The sequence below is a fragment of the Curcuma longa genome, chromosome 3 (assembly GCF_044706935.1).
Source record: "Curcuma longa cultivar G26 ecotype Majalengka, Jawa Barat chromosome 3, ITB_CL_G26_1.1, whole genome shotgun sequence".
NCBI classification, from domain to species: Eukaryota; Viridiplantae; Streptophyta; class Magnoliopsida; order Zingiberales; family Zingiberaceae; genus Curcuma; species Curcuma longa.
Genome location: NC_133863.1, coordinates 6,528,278 through 6,548,431, shown reverse-complemented (window position 1 = coordinate 6,548,431; position 20,154 = coordinate 6,528,278). Strand labels below are relative to the sequence as shown.

The 20,154-nt window shown below is 36.0% G+C and overlaps 4 protein-coding genes across 4 annotated transcripts; 3 read left to right on the top strand and 1 right to left on the bottom strand.

The window, feature by feature from the left end:
* Positions 1-1,153: 1,153 nt before the first annotated feature.
* On the top strand, positions 1,154-5,939 carry LOC141823169 (protein LONGIFOLIA 1-like; the record flags this gene model as incomplete). Its single annotated transcript, XM_074710427.1, has 8 exons — positions 1,154-1,194; positions 1,291-1,463; positions 1,697-1,764; positions 1,846-1,958; positions 2,067-2,805; positions 2,914-3,966; positions 4,370-4,505; positions 5,133-5,939. Coding segments are annotated over 8 exons (3,084 nt in total), but the record flags the coding sequence as incomplete, so codon positions are not given.
* A 493-nt stretch (positions 5,940-6,432) lies between these two features.
* LOC141825036 (transcription termination factor MTERF15, mitochondrial) lies at positions 6,433-8,360 on the top strand. The gene has a single exon (XM_074712402.1). It carries the CDS (start codon positions 6,461-6,463, stop codon positions 7,844-7,846), a length of 1,386 nt encoding a protein of 461 aa, XP_074568503.1. The 5' UTR covers positions 6,433-6,460; the 3' UTR covers positions 7,847-8,360.
* Positions 8,361-9,032: 672 nt separating this feature from the next.
* On the bottom strand, positions 9,033-14,053 carry LOC141824881 (uncharacterized). The gene is made up of 6 exons (XM_074712217.1): positions 13,772-14,053; positions 12,513-12,894; positions 12,152-12,348; positions 10,234-10,378; positions 9,597-9,750; positions 9,033-9,425 (listed from the first exon to the last, which is right to left on the bottom strand). The coding sequence occupies exons 1-6, from the start codon at positions 13,837-13,839 to the stop codon at positions 9,394-9,396; spliced, it is 978 nt and encodes a 325-aa protein (XP_074568318.1). The 5' UTR covers positions 13,840-14,053; the 3' UTR covers positions 9,033-9,393.
* A 4,321-nt stretch (positions 14,054-18,374) lies between these two features.
* LOC141823167 (GDSL esterase/lipase At1g28600-like) lies at positions 18,375-20,154 on the top strand. The gene is made up of 5 exons (XM_074710424.1): positions 18,375-18,624; positions 18,717-18,896; positions 19,265-19,410; positions 19,578-19,851; positions 19,961-20,154. The coding sequence occupies exons 1-5, from the start codon at positions 18,375-18,377 to the stop codon at positions 20,152-20,154; spliced, it is 1,044 nt and encodes a 347-aa protein (XP_074566525.1).

The window sequence follows — 20,154 nt, the reverse complement described above, 5'->3', positions numbered from 1 at the left end:
GTCTTCAAGTTGAAATGATGGCTAGATAACCACGCTGATCTCAATTTAATAGGTTGATTCAGTCTGAATCTTGAAACATTGATGAAGGCTGAAGGATTTGCTGCAGGTGCTAAATGGTAGTAGGTCTCGTTTGCTAGGTAACTTCTTCCGTGCAATGCCTTGATTGGTGCTTGAAACAGGCATGCCTTGGCCATGGCCGTCAAAGAAGACCCAATAGTCTCCCTCTTATTTATTACTTCATTATTTAGCAATAAAATAGGAACGATTATGGTTTTATGCAACTGGAAGCGGTAAGATTCCTCTGCCACATGATTGCCCACCACCATTACAAAATGTGCCTGCTTCCACAGGTCACCCATTGATGCAATTTGCGGCTGACTTTTCTCCTCTATGTCAATGATTTTTTGCACAAACAGTCTTGACAACCATAATTCGATGGGGAAAGCCATATTTTTCTTTTTCAGATTATACTTCCACATTTAATTTGGATGATGGTTGATAATGTGAGTCCAGGGACAGAAGATTATTGTTATGATGGTTACATGCCAATGAGAAAATGTGGAGAAGAACAGACAAGGTTTGCATGATGAGAGGCACATGGAAGATGAGTAAGAACCAGAGGGCTGGGTGTCCCACTCACATCTGTCAGAAGGAAATGTACGTCCCAAGAAGGAATTAAATACAAGAACAATCCATTCCAAGTCCATCCCCATTGGAATCTTTCACCATACTTGGATCCAAACCCCATATCCATGCCATTCTAGTTTCCTTCCATTCTGAACTCCCTACTCTGACACATTTCTCACGTTGCTTCTATTGAATAGCAACAAAAGGCAACTGGAGTTACAGGAAAGCTGTTTTAGTTTATGGTACTGCACCTGTCAGGAAGCGACTAATGGGCTAAAGTTGCTTCCTTTTTGTGTAATTTTCTTCTCATGTACCTTTCTCTGTGTGGAGGGGTACTCATCCTTTGTTTTTGTGGTGGTTGGGATTGGGAGTCCAACCATGGAAGGAAGATCCTGTAGCTGCCATTATTTGGAGGGAGCCTGAGTTTGGCTGTGGATTGTAAAAGGGTATCTCTTAAAGAATCATTCTAATGCAGTAGGACTGTTTTGGTAGAGGCAGCGGTAGTGCCATTGACGATGAAGTGTAAATTCTGGCGTGGTTGTCAGGAATTGTCGAACAGTTTGAGTGCTGCCTTGGGAATTCTTAAAACAAGGGAGTAAGCATTTTGCTAAAGCCTAAGTCTTGGTCCGAGTGCTTTAGACTAGTTCTTTTGCAGATTTTTGTTGCGAAGAGAAATATGTCAGCGAAGTTTCTGCAAGCAATTGGGGATGACAATCCAGAGTTGCAGAGGCAAATAGGGTGCATGACTGGAATCTTCCAAATCTTCGACCGGCGACACATCCTTACCGGGAGGCGCCTGAATGCTAATAGCAACAACCACAAAAGTCATTCTTCAGGTAACATTTTGTTCTAGTTTTTTTTTGCTTCTTCCGTCGTTTGATGCAGTTCCTTTATTCACATTTATGTAAGCCAAGGCCTTTCATTTCCTTAAAAAAGAAAAAGAAAAAAAATCCCACCCTCTAACTTTGTTATGATACTCAGCACAAATGTTTTGCTTATCTAAATTAGTTAGGGAATTAACTTTTTCATAATCGATCAACTATCCAAATCAAATATTCTACTTGTGTAGAGCATGCTCTTTCAAACAGAAACTCAGTTGGAGCCGAGAGAAATGGAGATTCTCCTCAAGTTGTTCTGGTAAGATTCCAAATGATTCCTGGTAAAGATCTTCTGTTTGCTAAATTACTTGTTCGTTGTGACTGTTTTTTTTTCCTTTAGCGGAGAAGTCCGAGGAAGAGTTTATGTGAGAATCGAAGAATTTCAATGGAGTCATCAAGAATTTCGTCCTCTTCTTCATCTTGTTCATCATTTTCTTCTCTAGACTGTAACAAGTCTATTCAAGGAGAGCATCCCTCCAGAGCTCAAATCTCGTATATAGAGAGCACTACTAAGAGTTCACCAAAATTCAAGGATCATTACACTGATGCAAAAGCAATGAGCTATAAGTCACTAGTTATTCCACATAGTTTACCAATTCAATCCAATTGCCAGTCTTTGAATTTTCGAGGTGTCGTGAAGGAGAATACTAAGAACCATGTATCGAAACATAAAGACTCCCCAAGGCGTATTCAGCTGTCAAAGTCAATGGATGCTTTGGATTCCACTGGTTTTGATGGAAAATCGAAGATGCATGTGGATCTTGGCGAATCGATTCGGATCCTAGTGAAGCCTGAACAATCTTCCCAATACTTTACAGAAACTAATGAACCACCAAGAAGATCATATGAAGGGAAAAAGACTTCATTGTATCCAGTTGCAAAAGTAGCTCCCAGATTTCCGTATGATGGAAGAGCCTCACATCGTTCTTTGGATTCCCAAGAAAGTAGCAAATTCTCACCCAAACTCAGAGAGTTTCCTAGGTTGTCATTGGATAGCAGGGAGTGCTCTCCCAAGAGTTCTAACTTTGATTTTAAACCAAACATTGCTCTGAAACAAGTTGATCGGAACACCATTGACCATCGATCTTACATGACCATGGAACATCAGCAAGATCAACTGGGAAATTGCCAAAGGCCTCCTAGCATCGTTGTTAAGCTTATGGGCTTAGAAGCAATGCCCAGCTTGAGCCAAGATCAAGTGGTTTTGGATGATACTATCAGAAATTTCTGCACACTCAATACCCAGAAAGAAACAAACTTCCTCTCAGAGAAAACCACAACCACGAAAGATGGCAAAGAGGATCTGCTGTCATTCAGTCACAAATGCTACATCAAGGAACCGATTAAGCCACATCAGAAAAGGCCTGATTCTGTCATCAAACAAATCTCAGTTTCAAAGGTTCCAATTGAACCTGCTCCTTGGAGGCATCATAGTAAGATTCATGCTCCCAAAAAGATGGCATCTGGTGTTGGCAAATCTCACATAAAACAGCAAGTAGAGTCTGTCTATAGTGAGGTAGAGAAAAGGTTGAAAGATCTTGAGTTCCAGCAATCCAACAGGGACCTTCGAGCACTTAAGCACATATTGGATGCTATGCATGCAAAGGGACTATTAGAGAATGATAAAGGTGAGCATCAACCTTCCAGAACTTCAATTCACAGTACTTCACCCAGAAGTGATCAGTGTTTAGGTTCCACTGGTGCCCAAAACATGGTTGTTAGTCATCCTACATTGATGAAAGGAGAAAAAACTCCAAGAGTTTTTCAATCACCAATAGTCGTCATGAAACCTTCAAGATCTTTTAGCAGATCATGTATATTGCCATCTCCCTTTATTCCTCTCAATAGCTTACTGGAACTTAAAAGATTAAAGACAAGACTTCCTAATGACAGAAAGATTGATTCACTTAACATCAGAATATGTGAGGACAAAGCTCCTAAGTCAATTGAAAGAGAACCTACTGATCAATATCTTCAGTCCAGATACAGGAAATGTGCACAAGAAGAAAATGGTACACATAAACGTTGTGCAAATACGTTTCATGCCTCACCTAGGCCTCAGAGGGAAATTAGAGAAGACAATGGAAGTCTAGCAAATTCATTGAATTCTCTCAGCCCTAGATTACAACACAAACCGCTTGAAAAAGAAAAATATTCTCGTCCACCACGTCCCTATGCTCAATTCCATACGGCCCCAAAACAGACTGCTAATGTATATTCTTCAGAATCAATGTCTCCTAGATTCAGGCTCAGAAGAAAACCAGACCAAGCACAACGACATGATGATCAACTTAGTGATACTAGCAGTGGGACAGGAAGTCTAACTCAGCAGGTTGATGAAAAATCTGATGCAGAAGTAACAAGCTCCAACTGCTCTTCTGAACTTCGCTTTTCTTCTCAAAGTAAAAAGAATCCATCTAGAAGAGCTGCTAAAGGTGCTTCATCTACCTTGAAACACAAGGTAAGTCTGTCCCTGATTTACTCCCATTTGCAAGAGGAAATAACTTGGAAACAGTCCCACAGTCTGGTCATATTTTGATTTTAACAGTAAATGAGTCATTCCATATCCAAATGTTTCCAGTTCTGCATGTTTTTCAAGTATTACATTTGCACATAGAACCTAGATAAAAATTGTGGCTAATCCTACATTTGCATGTTAACTATCCTGTACTTATTTTCAAGGTTTTAATGTCAAAAATTACAGTCTATCCAATAAATTTCTCGTCTATTTCCACTAGAAACAAAGATATAAGAGACCATTAACTCACTATAAACTTCAGAAACATTGTTATTTCTTAGTGAACATTGCTTATGAATCTATCATACTGATTTTTCTTGGGTATCACTGGTTCCTACTTCTGAAGAAATCACATATTTCAAGAGATCCTGCGGGCCCGGCAACAGCGGCTCATGAGAAGCCAAACCCAATCTCTGTCCTTGATCCTTCAGCATGCCGGGATGAGTTGCCTCCTGAGAGAACATCTTCTAATGCATTCAAAGGTATTAAGTCAACAAGTTTACACTTTCTATTTCAACAATAGAAATTGGTAGTCTGCATACCAGATATCCTAAATACGATACAACCTATTTCACCACATCAAACTGTAGCCGTAAGTATTTTGTTAGACTTCAATCTGACAGAGAAAATGTGGTGTCTTTTGCTAAACTTCTTACTAGATGAAAGTGTCCAAATGATGAAAATACAAAGCAGACAAGATTGATTAGTTGATGCCAGTCTTTTAGTTCCATGGATTCTTTATTGCTAGTCAAACTCTCATCATCGTTCAGAATCTAGCAACTAATGCAGTCGTTCCATCTTGCAATATTATAGAATTACAGACAAAGCAACTAACAAATTATTCTAGTTATATGCTTATAGCCTCAACCCAACACAACTTGTGAACATAAACATATTTCCTGCCACTTTAGATATTTACTTCTACATCATTTTCTTCTTTTATCATTTCTTTTCTTTTGAAGGAGAATCAAAATGTGATTACAATCTATGAAGACTATTTAAGCACATAGTTACAGATTAAATATCTTTATACTCCATGCATCAAATACTGATTAACATATAACCACAGGAATTATACAAACTTGTGGAATAACCAAACTTTTTTTATTTTACAGATAACACAATTCAAGATTTAGGTATTTGTTGCAGTCCAAACAGCAAGCATGATGCTCCATCACCCAATTTAAGCTCTGGATCGAATCAGAAAAGGCTTTCAAATGTTGAAGATCTGGTTCAGAAGTCGAAGCAGCCAAGTCCAGATCCAGAAGAAGCTCCAGCAACTGACCACGTTGCCTTGTTGTGTGAAAACCAGAACACGGACCATCGATATGTTTCTGAGATACTCCTAACCTCTGGCCTTTTCATGTTAGATCTAGCATCCAGGCCCATGAACATGCCCATCCAGTTACACCCCGACTTGTTCCACGTCTTAGAGCAAACAAAGGCTGTAGAAGAAAATACTAATCCAGAGAAGATTCGCCGGAAGCTGGTATTCGATTTGGTGAACGAGCTTCTAATTCAAAAGTCGAAGATTGCAAGCTCAAGCTCGCTGCCCAACAAACTTGTTCGAGCCAGGCATGACAGGCTTGCCAGTGGCCAACGATTACTGAAAGAGCTGTGTTCAGAAATTGAACACCTCAAATCCGAGAGCTTCACTACTGACAACGACAACAAGGGTGACGCCATGATATCATGCGAAAATATACTGTGGCAATCAGAAGATTGGCTTTATTCTAGTGCTGAATTACAGGTTATAGTCCTAGAGGTAGAGAGGTCTATATTCAGAGATTTGATCGACGAAGTTCTTGGTGAGGAAGGTGCATTTGATTTTCAAGAAAAGGCAAGCAGAAAACAAAGAGCTTGGTGCTAAGCAAGCATACCACAATCTCCTGCTATCTGTTTTCTTCCAAGCGACTGTTAACTAGCAAATTCAAAGCATTATCAGTTTTGTTTAAAGTTTTTTGTTGTTGTCGAACAAGCAAAAATGTACATCACATAGACAGTATCGGAACAACTACGATTATAAATATATGTTTGGTACGTTACATAGAAAGGTTTTTTTTTTTTTTTTGTTATGATCTAAATTCATTGATGGAGCTAAATTCATTTATCAGGTGAATCTTAATCCAAATAAATTCTCATTTATTATTTTAAGACTCTTTCATACTCAAATTCAAAAAATTTTAAATACTATAGTATTCATTTTTAAAAATCAGTATTATATCCATGTTGATATTTAAATTGTACTGTTGATTTCTTAAGATTAAAGGGGTGGATCTTGATATGTCTTGCTCTACTTTTATCAACCGTCAAAACTTAATCAAACGGTGTATGTATTTATCACATTATTAATTAGCTTTGGGCCGGCCCAATTCTACGCTGACTCCCGAAACGTGAAATCGCCCGCCGCCTTGTTCCGGAGTCCGGTCACGCCGTAATGTCGATTAGGGTTTTTGTCAAGCTCCATCTCCTTCGCATCCTTCTCGAATCCCTCCCTACTCGTCCGACCTTAACCCATAACACTCGGTCCTTCTCGAAAAGTTCCACTCATCATGGAGCAATACTGTCAGAGTCCTCGTCAGCCTCTCACTTCTCTCGGCAAATTTCCATCGTCAACCTGCTGCTGAGGTACGGTTTCCCCCAAAGTCAGCTGCACGAGTTCTTCCGAAAGCACCGATTTTTAATGAGTTCGTCGCCTTCTGATGTCGAGAAGTGCATTGGGATCCTCCTATCCTACGGTCTGAATCAGAATTCTCTGGTCTCGATCATTTCATCTTGCCCTCAAACTCTAGAACTAGGGTTCCTCACGAAATGGAAGGTGGGATTCTCGGAACTAGGATGTCAGAATCTTGCTCCTTCGTTCGTGCAGAGAACACTCGAGCAGTCTGCAAAGCTCAAAACTGAACCGAGTGATCTTCATTATGCTGTGCAGTTCATGAAAAGCCTGAGCTTGAGTGGTAAGACCATTTTTAGAGTTCTGGAAGAATTTCCTTTGGCAACCATCAAGCATTCTGGAGATATTAGATGCACGATGGATATGCTAAAAAGTGTTGGATTCAATAACGAAGATATAGATAGGATTTGCCATCTCTTTCCTGGACTCTTAGCATGTAATGTTAATGGCAGGTTGAGACCTTTGTTTGGAGAGCTTCAAGATTTGAACTTTAGGTTGGATGAGGTAAAGCGAGCATTTCGCAACCACCCCAAACTGCTTCTGAGCATGGAACACGGGGAGCTGACTCGGTACCTAGATCTCTTGAATAGTTTGAAATGCAGGGTGCCAATCAAGAAGAAGATCCTGAGTAACGGACGATTAGCCGCATGCATCAACGTGAAGCTCAGAGTGGATTTCTTGTGCCGATATGGTTTGATCCATCGCGATGCTTTCAAGATTTTGTTTGTTGAACCAAGAGTGCTCATATATGACTTAGAAGATGTAGAAAAGAAGATAGACTTTCTGGTTTCCACGTTAGATTTATGCATTAAGCACCTAGTTGAATTTCCTGACTACTTGGGTGTGAATTTTGACAAGCAAATAATCCCCCGCTTCAATGTCATCGAGCATCTAATATCACGAGGAGGACTAGGTTTTAATGTCGGACTGAAGCATCTAGTGAGGCTTAGCAGGCATAAGTTTTATAATTTTTTTGTGAAGCCATATCCAGAGTGCGAGAAGATTTTTGGGGGACTGGTTAGGGAAGCTAAACCGATACATCCAGTTGGCATGTGGAAGCTGTTTAAGCCCCAGAAATTCTCAGATTCAGAGGAGGATGTGAAAAATATGAAGCTTTTAATGAAATCTCTGGCTTGGAATCCTCGTTGATAAAAGTGAGAAATAAATAAGAAGAGATTTGACATTAGCAGGCAAGCCTGGCATAGAACTTTTATAATCTGAAATTGGTGGCCTCGAAGACATCTGGAGATCTTCATTTATGTAAATCGCCAATTTAACATTGGCTACAGACGCACTAGAGGGCATCCACTTCACAAGAGGTGGTCATTTTCGTGAACTCAAGCCTTATTCTTCAATGGAAATTTGTATTCATCTCTAAGTTCATTTGAATGAAGGTCGCCTTAGGAAGTTTGAGGTTCGTAGCAGGTCATAGTGGCAATTTGGTTTTGGAGGAAGGATTGCCAGGTGGTTGTCACGGCAATGCTTCGAAATTAATCTGTCATTCACTCTTTTTAGGATGCTGTAGTATCCGATTTGTCTGGTGTCCCAGCCTGCTGCTGATACGTTTTGCTGAATCTGTACTAATTTCATCTGTGGTTGCCTGAATAAATTCCACATGAGTGGCTGGATGGTCAAGTCCGTACTGTATCATGAACAACTGCATCTTCAGTTCCTAGAAGTTCAATAGCTTGTAATATTGTTCTCCTTTTTTACATAAATTATTTTCATTGCTTGTTATGATCTCAGCTGTTAGCAAGCGTACAATGCGTATTGGTTCTGTTTCCTCCCTTGACAAAGCGTGCCATAAGGAGTTACACTCTGTCTTTGAGACATGAATTAAATCATATATTGACGTATTCAACCAGAAATTAACAGGAAAATTTATTAATCGGTTATTGTCATGAATCGTGTATAGAATCTTGCTCGTCGACAAGGGAAACAGCCCCGTGAGATCACAGATTTATGCATCGTCTATTTCACCTTGAGACCTACATTTATTGTGGGCAGCTAACCTCGCTAGAGAAGATGCTTTGAAAGTGCCAACAATGGATAGGAAATGTCCCACGAAGGCATCCGAGAATTCGTTTTAGAGGCAACCATAAATCTAAATGTCAATTCAGTTATACGCCAGAAAAAAATGGTAAAGCCTAATTGTGGTTATCTCGAGGCCTATAGACGGAAGTGATTGTCACAAAGATTGCACATAATGATAAGGAAAACGAAATTATATATGATAATAGATTAATATGCTAAAGGAAAAATATATCATTTCCAAAAAAAATATCAAAGTTGAATTAGGTAATGAAAGGAGATGAATCGAAATGAAATTAGTATGAAATGGTAACAGATTATTTGATCACTTTTTTAAAACGATAAAAAAAACAAACATCATAATGAAACCAAGAATCATGTTAGGAAGAAAACGTTGTTAGTTGTTTTATTACATGGTTCAACTGTAAACCGTAATGGAACTCCTCATACTACGATTCTGAGTGAGGGGGGATGAAACAAAATGAGGCCTCAGCTGTTTAGTGACCGTAAATGCATCTCACAAGGATCCCTCAGTATATGAATTTAAGGTAAAATGATGGTCTAAGAGAGATTTCACTACCGCACCAGGCTAATAGTATCAGATCCTCGTGTATCTCCACTTTGAAGATGGACATAACTTGCTGTTTCAAATAGGATTCTCACACTCAACTCTCTTCAGTTATAGCACAAAGCCTCTCTGAAACACCAAGAAGATAAAAATTAGAAAAATAATCGCACTAATAGAATAACAGAAACAAGATCGCTGATCTAGGAAGAAGGTTAGTGAACCATAATAAAGTCATACAGTCTGAACGCATCGCCTATCTAAAATATTCAATCATTTTCAGAGAAAGAAGAATCTCCTTACTCATATATTCATATGCTACAATCATTGAAGTACCCCATGCTGACATGCTGAAAAACCTGGGACCCAGCCCTCTATAAAAGCCTTTCCATCCATCTTCAGCAATCAATCTTCTAATCACTTGTCTTACATTTGGTTTCTGAGTATTGTCCATAACCTAAACAGAAAATTATTAGTTAAACTGGAGGCATCTGGGTATTGTCCATAATCTAAACACAAAAATTTTGAATAAGCAGGAGCTATATGGGTATTTCCAAGACCTAAACAGAAAATTCATGATTAAAGTGGAGGTATCATATTTCCATAACCTAAACTAAAACATCTTGACTGAACTACCTTGACAATAACTAATGTAGAAGCATGAAAAAGGCTGACTGGATAATAAACCAGCCCATAAGATAGTTAAGGTGAATCCCAGTGTGTGACATCTTTATCACAAATCAAACATAATTTCTAGTTGTATAATTCATTTACTAATTGAGACTAAAGAGGTGATGCTCCTTGTTTGTATTGTATAAATCAAGAATGTTCTAAACACATTCAATTTCAGTTTATGATCTGATGACTAAACTTTATCAGTGAGAATAAACTATTTGAAGTAATAAAAACCAATCCAAACTGTTTAAGTGAAGATGGCTACCTGCAGTCGAGTCTTGATAGTGTCAAGCGGTGTAGTGATGCATGATGCCACAGCGGCGGCAACGACACCGCCAGTTGCTTGAACACAAATTATCTTCAACTGACTAGGAGGAACATTTTCTTTGTCATTGCCATGACCTAAGAATCTGCAAAATTGATCCAGCATAGACTGATCATTTTGCCAAAAAGAGATGTTCTAATACAATGTATCAACAAAAGAAGCAGATTTTCCCTGAGAAAAATGGTTTTCTTGAGAGAATCCTATGGCTATTAGCAGTAGAAAGAAACACAATGGTATAGTCAATATAACATAACATTTCCAGATTGTATAAGGTGAAACATTTGTATCAAGAGGAGAATCTTCGAAATGGGAGTTTTTTCCATGCAAGCCAATGACAAAAAGCCTGTCATCATTCAACAAAATCAAACTGTTAAGACATGACATGCAAAATCCAAAGAAAATTGATTGCCTAAAAAAAAGGTAGATCCGCTACCTCAACGGCCCCCCTATGGATATGGAGGAAAGTTAATTCAAGTACACAGGCATTAGGGCGCATAGCAGGGTTGACCATGCAGGTCATCACCCCTTGGGGATCAAGCCCTGACCATTACGGCAACAATACCATATGTCCACCGTCTGTGCTACGCCCTGGGGGCGAAAATTGATTGACTAAAGGTTAGCAAATATGTGGTCAGGGGACCTAGGGTTAGGGCCTGAATTTAAACATGTCCCAGGCCATGTTATAGGAAAGAGAGACCAGAGAGGATATCTATGAAGGTTTCCCCTTCTTGTGGAAAAGAACCTCTTGTGAAAAGAATAAGGGACCTACAATATTATTGCATGATGTGAAACAACAGGATAGGGGAATTGGATTGTTTTATTCGCTTGAGCAAAAGCCCAATTACTATAGAATTATCATGAGAAAAAATGAAACAATAGCATTATGGGAAAGTAGATAATTTCTGTAGCTATGGAATCACTATAGCTGTTAACAACTCTCTTCTCCCTCAAACTGAACAATATGTCATGCATCAGACATTGATGTTTCCAGGTTACCAAAGCAAGCTTGTATGACACAACTAGCCTAGAAGATGGCCTTCACAAACTTTGTGATGGTATAATCAATGCAGCATTTCACAATACTAAGAATCCAGAATCCACCTAATGTCATATCGGATGGGCCACCTGATCTATGAACAACTATGCATTCTATACAAGAAGACCACAATGACTAGCAAAGAATCATTTAATGATGCTGATAACAGGTGATGTTTTACTTTGAGAGGAGCAAGGATGATGTGGCTGTCGATGTGGTTCAACTATGATAAGGATGAATAAAGGCAAACATGCTCATTGTTAAAGGCATCAGAAGCCATCCATAGAATACTATGGGAGGAAGAAACTATGGGAGGATAGGCCAACCTTGGGCACCAAAGGAGGAAGGAATCAGGTCAAGGAAAAGATTGGCTTGCAGTTATGGCAGCATATGGAGGCGTGGAGAGCGCCAAAAGGCAATAGAGATGATTCCCGGATTGCATATTTTTAGAATAGGAAGATAGTATCAAACACATTAACACAGATTGACATTATTGATGTTGGATCTGATCCTCTAAGTCCACCCATGCTGTGGAAAAAGCCCAAATTAGCATATTTAAACAAGGCAGACAATACAGGAGTGGACGAGATCGAGGAAGGCATCTTGGTGGACATAGAGAGAGTGATGAATCATCATTTCCCAAAAAGAATGAGCATAGAAAGCATTATCTCAGGTATGCTTGTACAAGCAATCAAAAGGAAATGCCTAACAATGAACATAAGTTATGACAATAAAGCAAGCAGTATATTATCCACTTGTCTATTAGTTTAAAAAGAATAAGCTTTTCAAAATGATTAAAAAGGGAGGGAAGAAGCATCAAACCTCCATATAATGCGTTGGCTTGAGCCATAACTTGCCCACCACACAGCACTAGAAGGAGCATATGTCATGATAGACAGACCAAATCCTCTGTAAAGTCCCCTGATTCCTTCAGACTTCAAAATTTTGCGAGCAACATCAAATCCACCATTATATTTAGCGAAACCAGAGTATCCTTGAACCATCAACTTTTGGCTAACCTAACAGATATCCAACTTATCAGAAAAAACAACAAAAGATACTTCCTTTTCGTAGTACTAAAGATGAATAGAGTTACATTAAAGTAGAATGTAGATAAATCCCTCAGGTGATTTGATAGAATCTTAAAACTAACAAAGATGTTATGTTGGAATAAATTTCATACCACATCTACAGGAACAAACACAGCTTGTGAGCATAGAGACCCTGACATGCCAGCAATGCCATTAGCTATAGCAGCTTGAACTGGTTCAGAAAACTTAAATGGATCCACCAGCTTTAATGAAGCCGCCTTTGTCATCTCCAAAGAAGTGAGAAAAATGATCCGGGCAGGAATAGCTCCAGTTATTACCGTCCCAAACCCCCTATAGAGACCAGATATACCATCAGTCTTCAGAATATTTTTGAAAGCCGAAAATGCATTCTTCTGCACAGCATCTTTTGAAGCCACTTGCATCCTGGTCTTTATTACAGATAGAGGATACAGTGCCACAGTAACACCACTGAAAATTCCTGCTCCAACAACATATAACTTGGTCTTGTCAAGCCTGCAGAATAAAACATAAGTTGCAACTATAACAAGAAACTAGAATGATGAAGAAACATAGCTTGTAATAAACAAGCAGAAACATAACTACGACATATAAATTAGAGAGAGAGAGAGTAAAATCAGTGTTCTTGGCATGAACAGCTTTCAACAATAATGAAATGAACAAGTAGTAGGGAAAGCATAGCAAAATAACCTCCATAAAATTGAAAATGAAGCACATCAATTTGTTCTCACCTGCAGCATTTCCCATGGATGTCAAACATTATATCTCAAATCTCACCTCTCAGAACAAACTTTTCTTAATCTAACATTTCAAAGTACAAAACCTAATGATTCAATTATAGTTGTTTGTTTATGACAGAATAGATACTATATTTCAACAATAGGTAGAAGTCCCATTTTTTACATCTATCTAGAGCATTTTATTTCGACAAACAGACAGAGCTTCCATCATTACATCTATTTAAATTAAGTTTTTTAAAAAATAAAAGGCGGAGAAAAATAACCGCTAGCACAATACGCAAGAAGTGTAAATGTTGTCCAACAAGCAAAGCAATTCGATTTTATATATCAACAGGAAATCTACAATCGCCTGAAAATTCAAATAGAAAAACAAGAACGGTCTAAATGAGCACACCTCACAAGAACATATTCAGGTTATCAGCAAGATCCAGACCCTCAGAAACCCTAAACTTGATGGAAAACAAAACCGAACAAAACATCATGCCCCAAATAAGCAAACTCACGCCCAAGTAAAAGAGAGAGAGAAAAAAGATCAGCGTATCAACATAGAATAACACATAAACAGGTGTTAGCAACATCCAATCGCGCCAAGTAAGTCGAATCTAAAAAGGGAGAAGGAAATAACTGCTTACTTGTCCCAGTTGATCTCGGTCTGATCGAAAGATGGGATCCCAGGACGAGCGATCTCTCTTGAACCCATCTGCTAAGCTAGCAGTTCAAATCAAGAAACCCCGAAGAAGAAGGAATTGGTCCAACTCAAGGCACGGCGATCGAGAGAGATAAAAAGGAAGAAGTTGGCTGCCGGAGGAAGCCGAAGGCGCAAAGGTACAGCCGAGCAGGGCACTGGTGCGATGTTCATGCTTTAAACGGGTCGTCGGACATCCCTCAAAACGCTCAAAACGGGCATGAGTCCAGATGACCCAATGACGACCCCCAAGCCATTCGGAGCCTCAGCCGCATTTGTCTAATTTTTTATTTTAATTATATAATATTATTATTAAAACAAAAAAAATTAAAATTTTGATATTTACCTAATTATATTTTAAAATATTAATAACTTAATATATTATATCTATAATAATATGATTATTATATTAAAAATAAAATATATTTAATTATTATTTAAATTAGACCTTCGAATCAAATTTAAAAATTGAAATTGATTTAGTGAGTTTAAAATGAATTAGAGTGTTGTTGAAGAAATCTTCTTTTCTCTTTTCTCTCCACGCACGCCATCGCCAAACCGCCCCCATCCCTCCTCTCCTTCCTTTTCTTTCACTGTTTCAATAAATTTCTTCATTTGTTTTCGTTTTGTCCTGTTCTTCTAGTAAGGTTCTTGTTCTTGCAATAAGACGAATAACAAGCTCTTTTCCATCTAGTATTTCATCCAACACCAGTATAATTTCTCATCGGATGATTATTGCCACCGTTTCGAATTAAACCTTGTTTTGTTTTAGATGTTTCAATTCGAAAATAAATTTTTTGGAATTTGAACTGTAAAATATGATGACATTTAAAATTTTAGATTATTTATTTAAAGGATTTTCAGGTGTTTTAGTATTAAATAATTTGATTATATTTTAGAATGTCAATGTATTAGAATTGTCAAATATGATATTTGAAAATTTAAAATATGATTTTTTAAAATGAAATGTAATGTTGAAAATTTTTAGAGAATTTTAAAAAATTAATTATTTAAATTCTAATTTACCTTCATTAAAGCTAAAATGAGTATTTTAAGTGTTTGTCTAATGTATATAATAAGTGATTGTTTGAGAGTTTAATTTATTTTTTTATAGAAAATTAAAATATCTCCTACTAGAAAGTATCTATCATGACATAATAAGTTAAAATAAAAGAAAAAAAAGTTAAAGAATTTATTGAGTCTCAAAGAGGGGTGATCAACAAATTTGTTACCAAAGAATTGAAAAATCCATCACTTGAAAATTTAAGCAATGAAGAGGAAAAAGAAAATAATCTCAATGAATATACATGAAATTAAAGTTTAGCTGTTAAAAATGATGTAGAGGAAATGTGAATGAGATTGAAGACAATGAAAATGATGATGGTTTAGACTTTAAAATTAATTATTTTGGATGATTCTCTTCGGATTTCTACATTCGAATTTTGCTAAATGGTCAAAAACACCACAGAGCTTGGTTGGTGTATTCAAAAGCACTTGATAAATATTTATGTGTTTTTTTTTGCAAGTTGTTTTAAAAGGGAGCCTAAACCAAATTAACTAACAAATGAATGATACTGTGATTGGGAGCATCTTAGTTGCAGATTTAAAGAACATGAAATAAGTATTAAGCATATCAAATTATTATGCTAGTTGGTCTGAATTGCATATAAAATTAATGAAAAATACATCATGCTATTCAAGATCAAATCAAGAAAGCAAAAGAGCATTGGAGGAAGGTATTACACCGATTAATTTCACATGTGAGATTTTTAGCTAAACAAAATATAATATTTCATGGTAGTAATGAAAAGCTTTAAGATGATAACAATTAAAACTTTATAGCTACTGTTGAGATGATTGCTGAATGAGATTCAATAATGAATGAGCATCTTGAAAAAAATACACATCATCATTATCTTAGTCACAAAATTTAAAATGAGTTAATATGTTTGTTAGCTTTGAAATCAAGAGTTCTATTATTTAAAACATTAAAGAAGTTAAGTTCTTTTCTGTAATACTTGATTGCACTCCTGATGTTAGTAACCAAGAGCAAATGACTTTGGTTATAAGATGTGTTGATGTTTCTACAAATCCAATGAAAGTAAAAGAATACTTTTTGGATTTTTGAAAAGTGATGATACAACACGACAAGGGTTATTTGAAGAATTACAACATGTGTTGAAAAACTTTGATCTTGATATTGATAATGTGAGAGGGCAAAGATATGATAATAGGAAAAAATATAAAAAGGAAGACAACAAGGCGTACAAAAAAACTATTGGATATAAATCCTAGAGCATTATAAATTCTATGTGGTTGTCATTGTTTGAATTTATCACTTTATGATATTGTAAATTTTTATAGAAAAGTGAAAGACTTTTTTGACATTTTAATTTTTATAATTCTTAAGATTATTTGTATAGGTAGTAAAAGTTATTAATTTGCTTATCTTATTTTCTAGTTCAATATTTGAAACTCTTCTCGATTAACTTATTTACAAAAAAGATTATACCAAATGTCATGAGATTGATAATAATCATATTTATTGCAATAATTCAATTTTTAATACTTTTATTATATATTTTTTATTTTATAAAATTTATAATATTCAAACTATATATAGAGAACTTTGAAGAAAAAATTGATAGAAAAAATTAGGAAAAGAGGCATAGGGTGACTAAAAATTATTTAAACTATATTTCTTGTATAATTTATTGAAGAATATTTAAAAAAATAAAGAAAAACTTACTTATGATATTATTGACCTAAAAAATATTAAATATCTTCTCAAACAATTGATTAAAAATTATGAAAAAAAGATTATATATTGTATCAATCGAGCATGTATACAAGCAAAAGATAAAAATAATAGATAAAAAAAAATATTAAGATAGATTTGCGAACATATGAAAATGGATGCATGGGATAAAAAAATATTAATGAAAAAGTTTTTAAAAAATTCTGAAAGACACATTTAAAATGATAAAAAAATATGTACTTAAATGTTTAATAATACTTTAAAAAGTTTAATTATATAATCTACCTCAACTACTAAGATAAAAATATAGTTGTTGTAATCAAATATATGATACCACATGTATTCTGATTTGTTTAGAATAGTTTTGTTTAAATTTACTAATTTGAAGGGAAAAACGTTTAACCATTCCTCCAATTACATATGATTTTTACATATAATGTAATCATAATTTAATATTTTCATTTCTATTTAACTAACTCTTATGCTTTAAATACCTTTCTCTTCCTCATTGTTCCCGCTTTAATACCTTAACTTTTCATCGAATTATATTTACCGTCATATATAATTTAATATTTATATATTTAAATATAAAAAATAAGTGTGTATATTTATATATTCTAACTTATGTTTATACTTTATATGATCATAAAATAATTGGAGGGTAATTAAAATGGAAGAAAATGGAGAAATAAAAAATAATCTCAAATTATTATTTTTACCTTGCTAAGTCCGGCTATGTAAATTAGCTAGTCACTAAGACTTTATTCTTAAAATAATCTCGACCCTTATATAGAATTAAATTTTAACAAAAACTTATGGATGTTAAAAGAGCATCATAACATATAAATTATGAATAGTCATAAGAAATATTAAAGACATCCAATATTAAAAAATGAGTTAGTAAAATAGATAGTTTAATGATTCATATTTTCAGCACTCTAATAAGTTTTAGCACTGAAATATGGTTGAATGATTAAAACAATCAACGGTACATAGAAATATAAACATTTCACTCATATATACCATTTTAGAAGAGTTTGTACGTGGTTGATTTTGAGCCTGTTGAGCATTAAACATATTATATAAATTTAAAAAATATATATATCTTAAGAGTTTTCAATAATAATAAGATATATCAATAGCACATCTTGTTAAAAAAATAACTCTATTTTGGCATCCATCAAATTTTGATCAAACCTAGTGGTATTTTAGAAATAAAAGGTTCCAACATTAAACACTCTCTTCCTTATAGTGGTTTTGATATTTATATCATAATTTTAAAATTATATTTCAATTTTTAATTAATCATAATTTAAATGATTATCATATGGCTTCCTTTTATTTTTTTAATAATTCATGCCAAAATTCATTATCCATACAAACAACTTTTAAATTTATAAAGGGTTGCATTAATATATATTTTTATTCAAATAAGATATCAACTATTTATTCCATCTGGTTGAAACAGAAGGCAATCACAATATCACCAAAAAATATTATGGAAAATGATAAAAAGATAGAAATTAATACCCATATCCCACACATAAAGGTAGAATATAGTTAATCGCGTCCCAAATATATAAAGTTTTCCAAAAGGAAATAAAGAGAGAATTTTTTGCCCGGATATTGAAATTAGTGCTAGCTTTATGCCAAGAAATTAATTAACCATAAAACGTCCTCTCCAAATAACTGTTTATTTATAAGACAAGAAATTAAGTGTATATTTTCTATATATATATATATATGGGCTGAAGATCATCCTCAAGTGGAATCAAAATATATACAAATTAAAATGGCTTCTTCTTCGTTCTCGTTTTATCAGCTCTTGGCAGCAACCACCACCATCCTTTTGTTGCTGGAAGCCCGCCGGGCAAGCAGCTGCTTCTCCGCCATATTTAGTTTCGGCGACTCGCTGCAGGACACTGGCAACTTCGCCTACACCTTCTTCAACACTAGCGTCGCCAATCCGCCGTATGGAACCACCTACTTCCACAAGAGCACCGGTCGCTTCTGCGACGGCAGAGTCATCCTAGATTTCATCGGTTGGTGAATGATGCAGTGTGACGATCGATTTGGATCGACTACGTACATGAATAATTAATTTTAATATTTATTGATTGATTCTTCGTTACAGCCGAAAGTCTTGGGTTGCCGTTCGTGCCGCCCTTCCTTCCCGGCGGGGACTTCTCCAAGGGAGCGAACTTTGCCTTCGCAGGGGCGGTCGCAGTGAAAAGTGACCCGACGTCGAACCATACTTTGCCCGATCAAATTCAATGGTTCCAACACTTTGTCAATACAGATCCATTATTCAGAGGTATACATGTCCCTATATATATATATATTAACTGTGATCAACTTAATAAACTCGATCGTGCTTTGAGGATTTATAATAATTAAATCCCATTCGAAAGATTGTATATATGTGTCACTGGATATTTACTATTTCAATACGTACGATACTATTGCATTGTGCTCTGCATAAAAGCCTATCGATTGCTTAATTATTATTTATTATTATACTTAATTGTTCATAAATCTATTATCTAAACATTACTTCGTTCATTCTTCTTAATTCCCTGAATATATATATTCTAAATGATCTATATATCGCTATATATAGTTTAATTGCATGTTTTTCCATTCTTAATCTTTGTTTGATAATCATAAATAATTAAATGTTAGACCCCAACTTCTTGGCCAACTCGTTGATCGTGATGGGGGAGATCGGTGGCAACGACTACAACTCGGGACTCAGCAAGGGGCTGCCTTACGACCAACTCCTTCAAATTGTGCCCCCCGTTGTCCAAAGCATAGGCTCTGCCATCACTGTAAGTTCAAATATTGCACATGCATCGATCACAAATATTTAAGCTAAGTGGTATCCATCATATCTAGCTAGAGAGTAGAATTAAGAGTATTAGCTAGATTACATTATTCCTTAATTACATTATTATGATCTATTACTGTTAATTAATATTTCCTCGCATATATATAGACTTTGATTGGACTAGGCGCGAAAACCTTTGTCGTCCCTGGCAACCTACCGATCGGTTGCATCCCCGCATGGCTAGGGCAGTATCGCAGTGATAAGCCTAGCGACTACGACAAGAATGGCTGCCTTGTATGGCTGAACAATTACTCCGAGTACCAAAACAGCCACTTGCAAACCGAGCTAGACCGGCTTAAAGGACTATTTCCCAATGTCACCATCGCCTATGCAGACTACCACAACTCTGGCGTCAGGATGTTCTCCAACCAAGCCCAATTCGGTATGCATGCATGCATTAATTCGACTTGTTAATTAATTCCTTGAATTTTATACTTTTTAAGTAAATTGAATTAATTAATTAATGTGGCTGTGCTGTGGCGTTGGTGTAGGTATCACTGTGCCATTTACTGCTTGCTGTGGAGGAAATGGGTATCCGTGCAACGCGACGGGACCGGTGTGTTCTAATCCACTAAACTATGCTTCTTGGGAGGGATTTCACCCGACGGAGGCAACATACAATGCCATTTCCGATGGCCTCATCAGAGGCCCGTATGCCATTCCTTTCCTATCGCAAAAATGCTAG

What these genes read in the sequence shown, in the direction of transcription:
- LOC141825036 (XM_074712402.1), top strand. Translation starts at nt 6,461, where the DNA reads ATGTCGATTAGGGTTTTTGTCAAGCTCCATCTCCTTCGCATCCTTCTC.
- LOC141823167 (XM_074710424.1), top strand. Translation starts at nt 18,375, where the DNA reads ATGGCTTCTTCTTCGTTCTCGTTTTATCAGCTCTTGGCAGCAACCACC. An exon ending in TACAGATCCATTATTCAGAG is followed by an intron (nt 18,897 to 19,264) that starts GTATACATGTCC and finishes ATTAAATGTTAG; the next exon opens with ACCCCAACTTCTTGGCCAAC. An exon ending in GCATAGGCTCTGCCATCACT is followed by an intron (nt 19,411 to 19,577) that starts GTAAGTTCAAAT and finishes GCATATATATAG; the next exon opens with ACTTTGATTGGACTAGGCGC.
- LOC141824881 (XM_074712217.1), bottom strand. Translation starts at nt 13,839, where the DNA reads ATGGGTTCAAGAGAGATCGCTCGTCCTGGGATCCCATCTTTCGATCAG. An exon ending in AGCCAACGCATTATATGGAG is followed by an intron (nt 10,379 to 12,151) that starts GTTTGATGCTTC and finishes TCAATTTTGCAG; the next exon opens with ATTCTTAGGTCATGGCAATG. An exon ending in TGTAGCATATGAATATATGA is followed by an intron (nt 9,426 to 9,596) that starts GTAAGGAGATTC and finishes TTGGTGTTTCAG; the next exon opens with AGAGGCTTTGTGCTATAACT.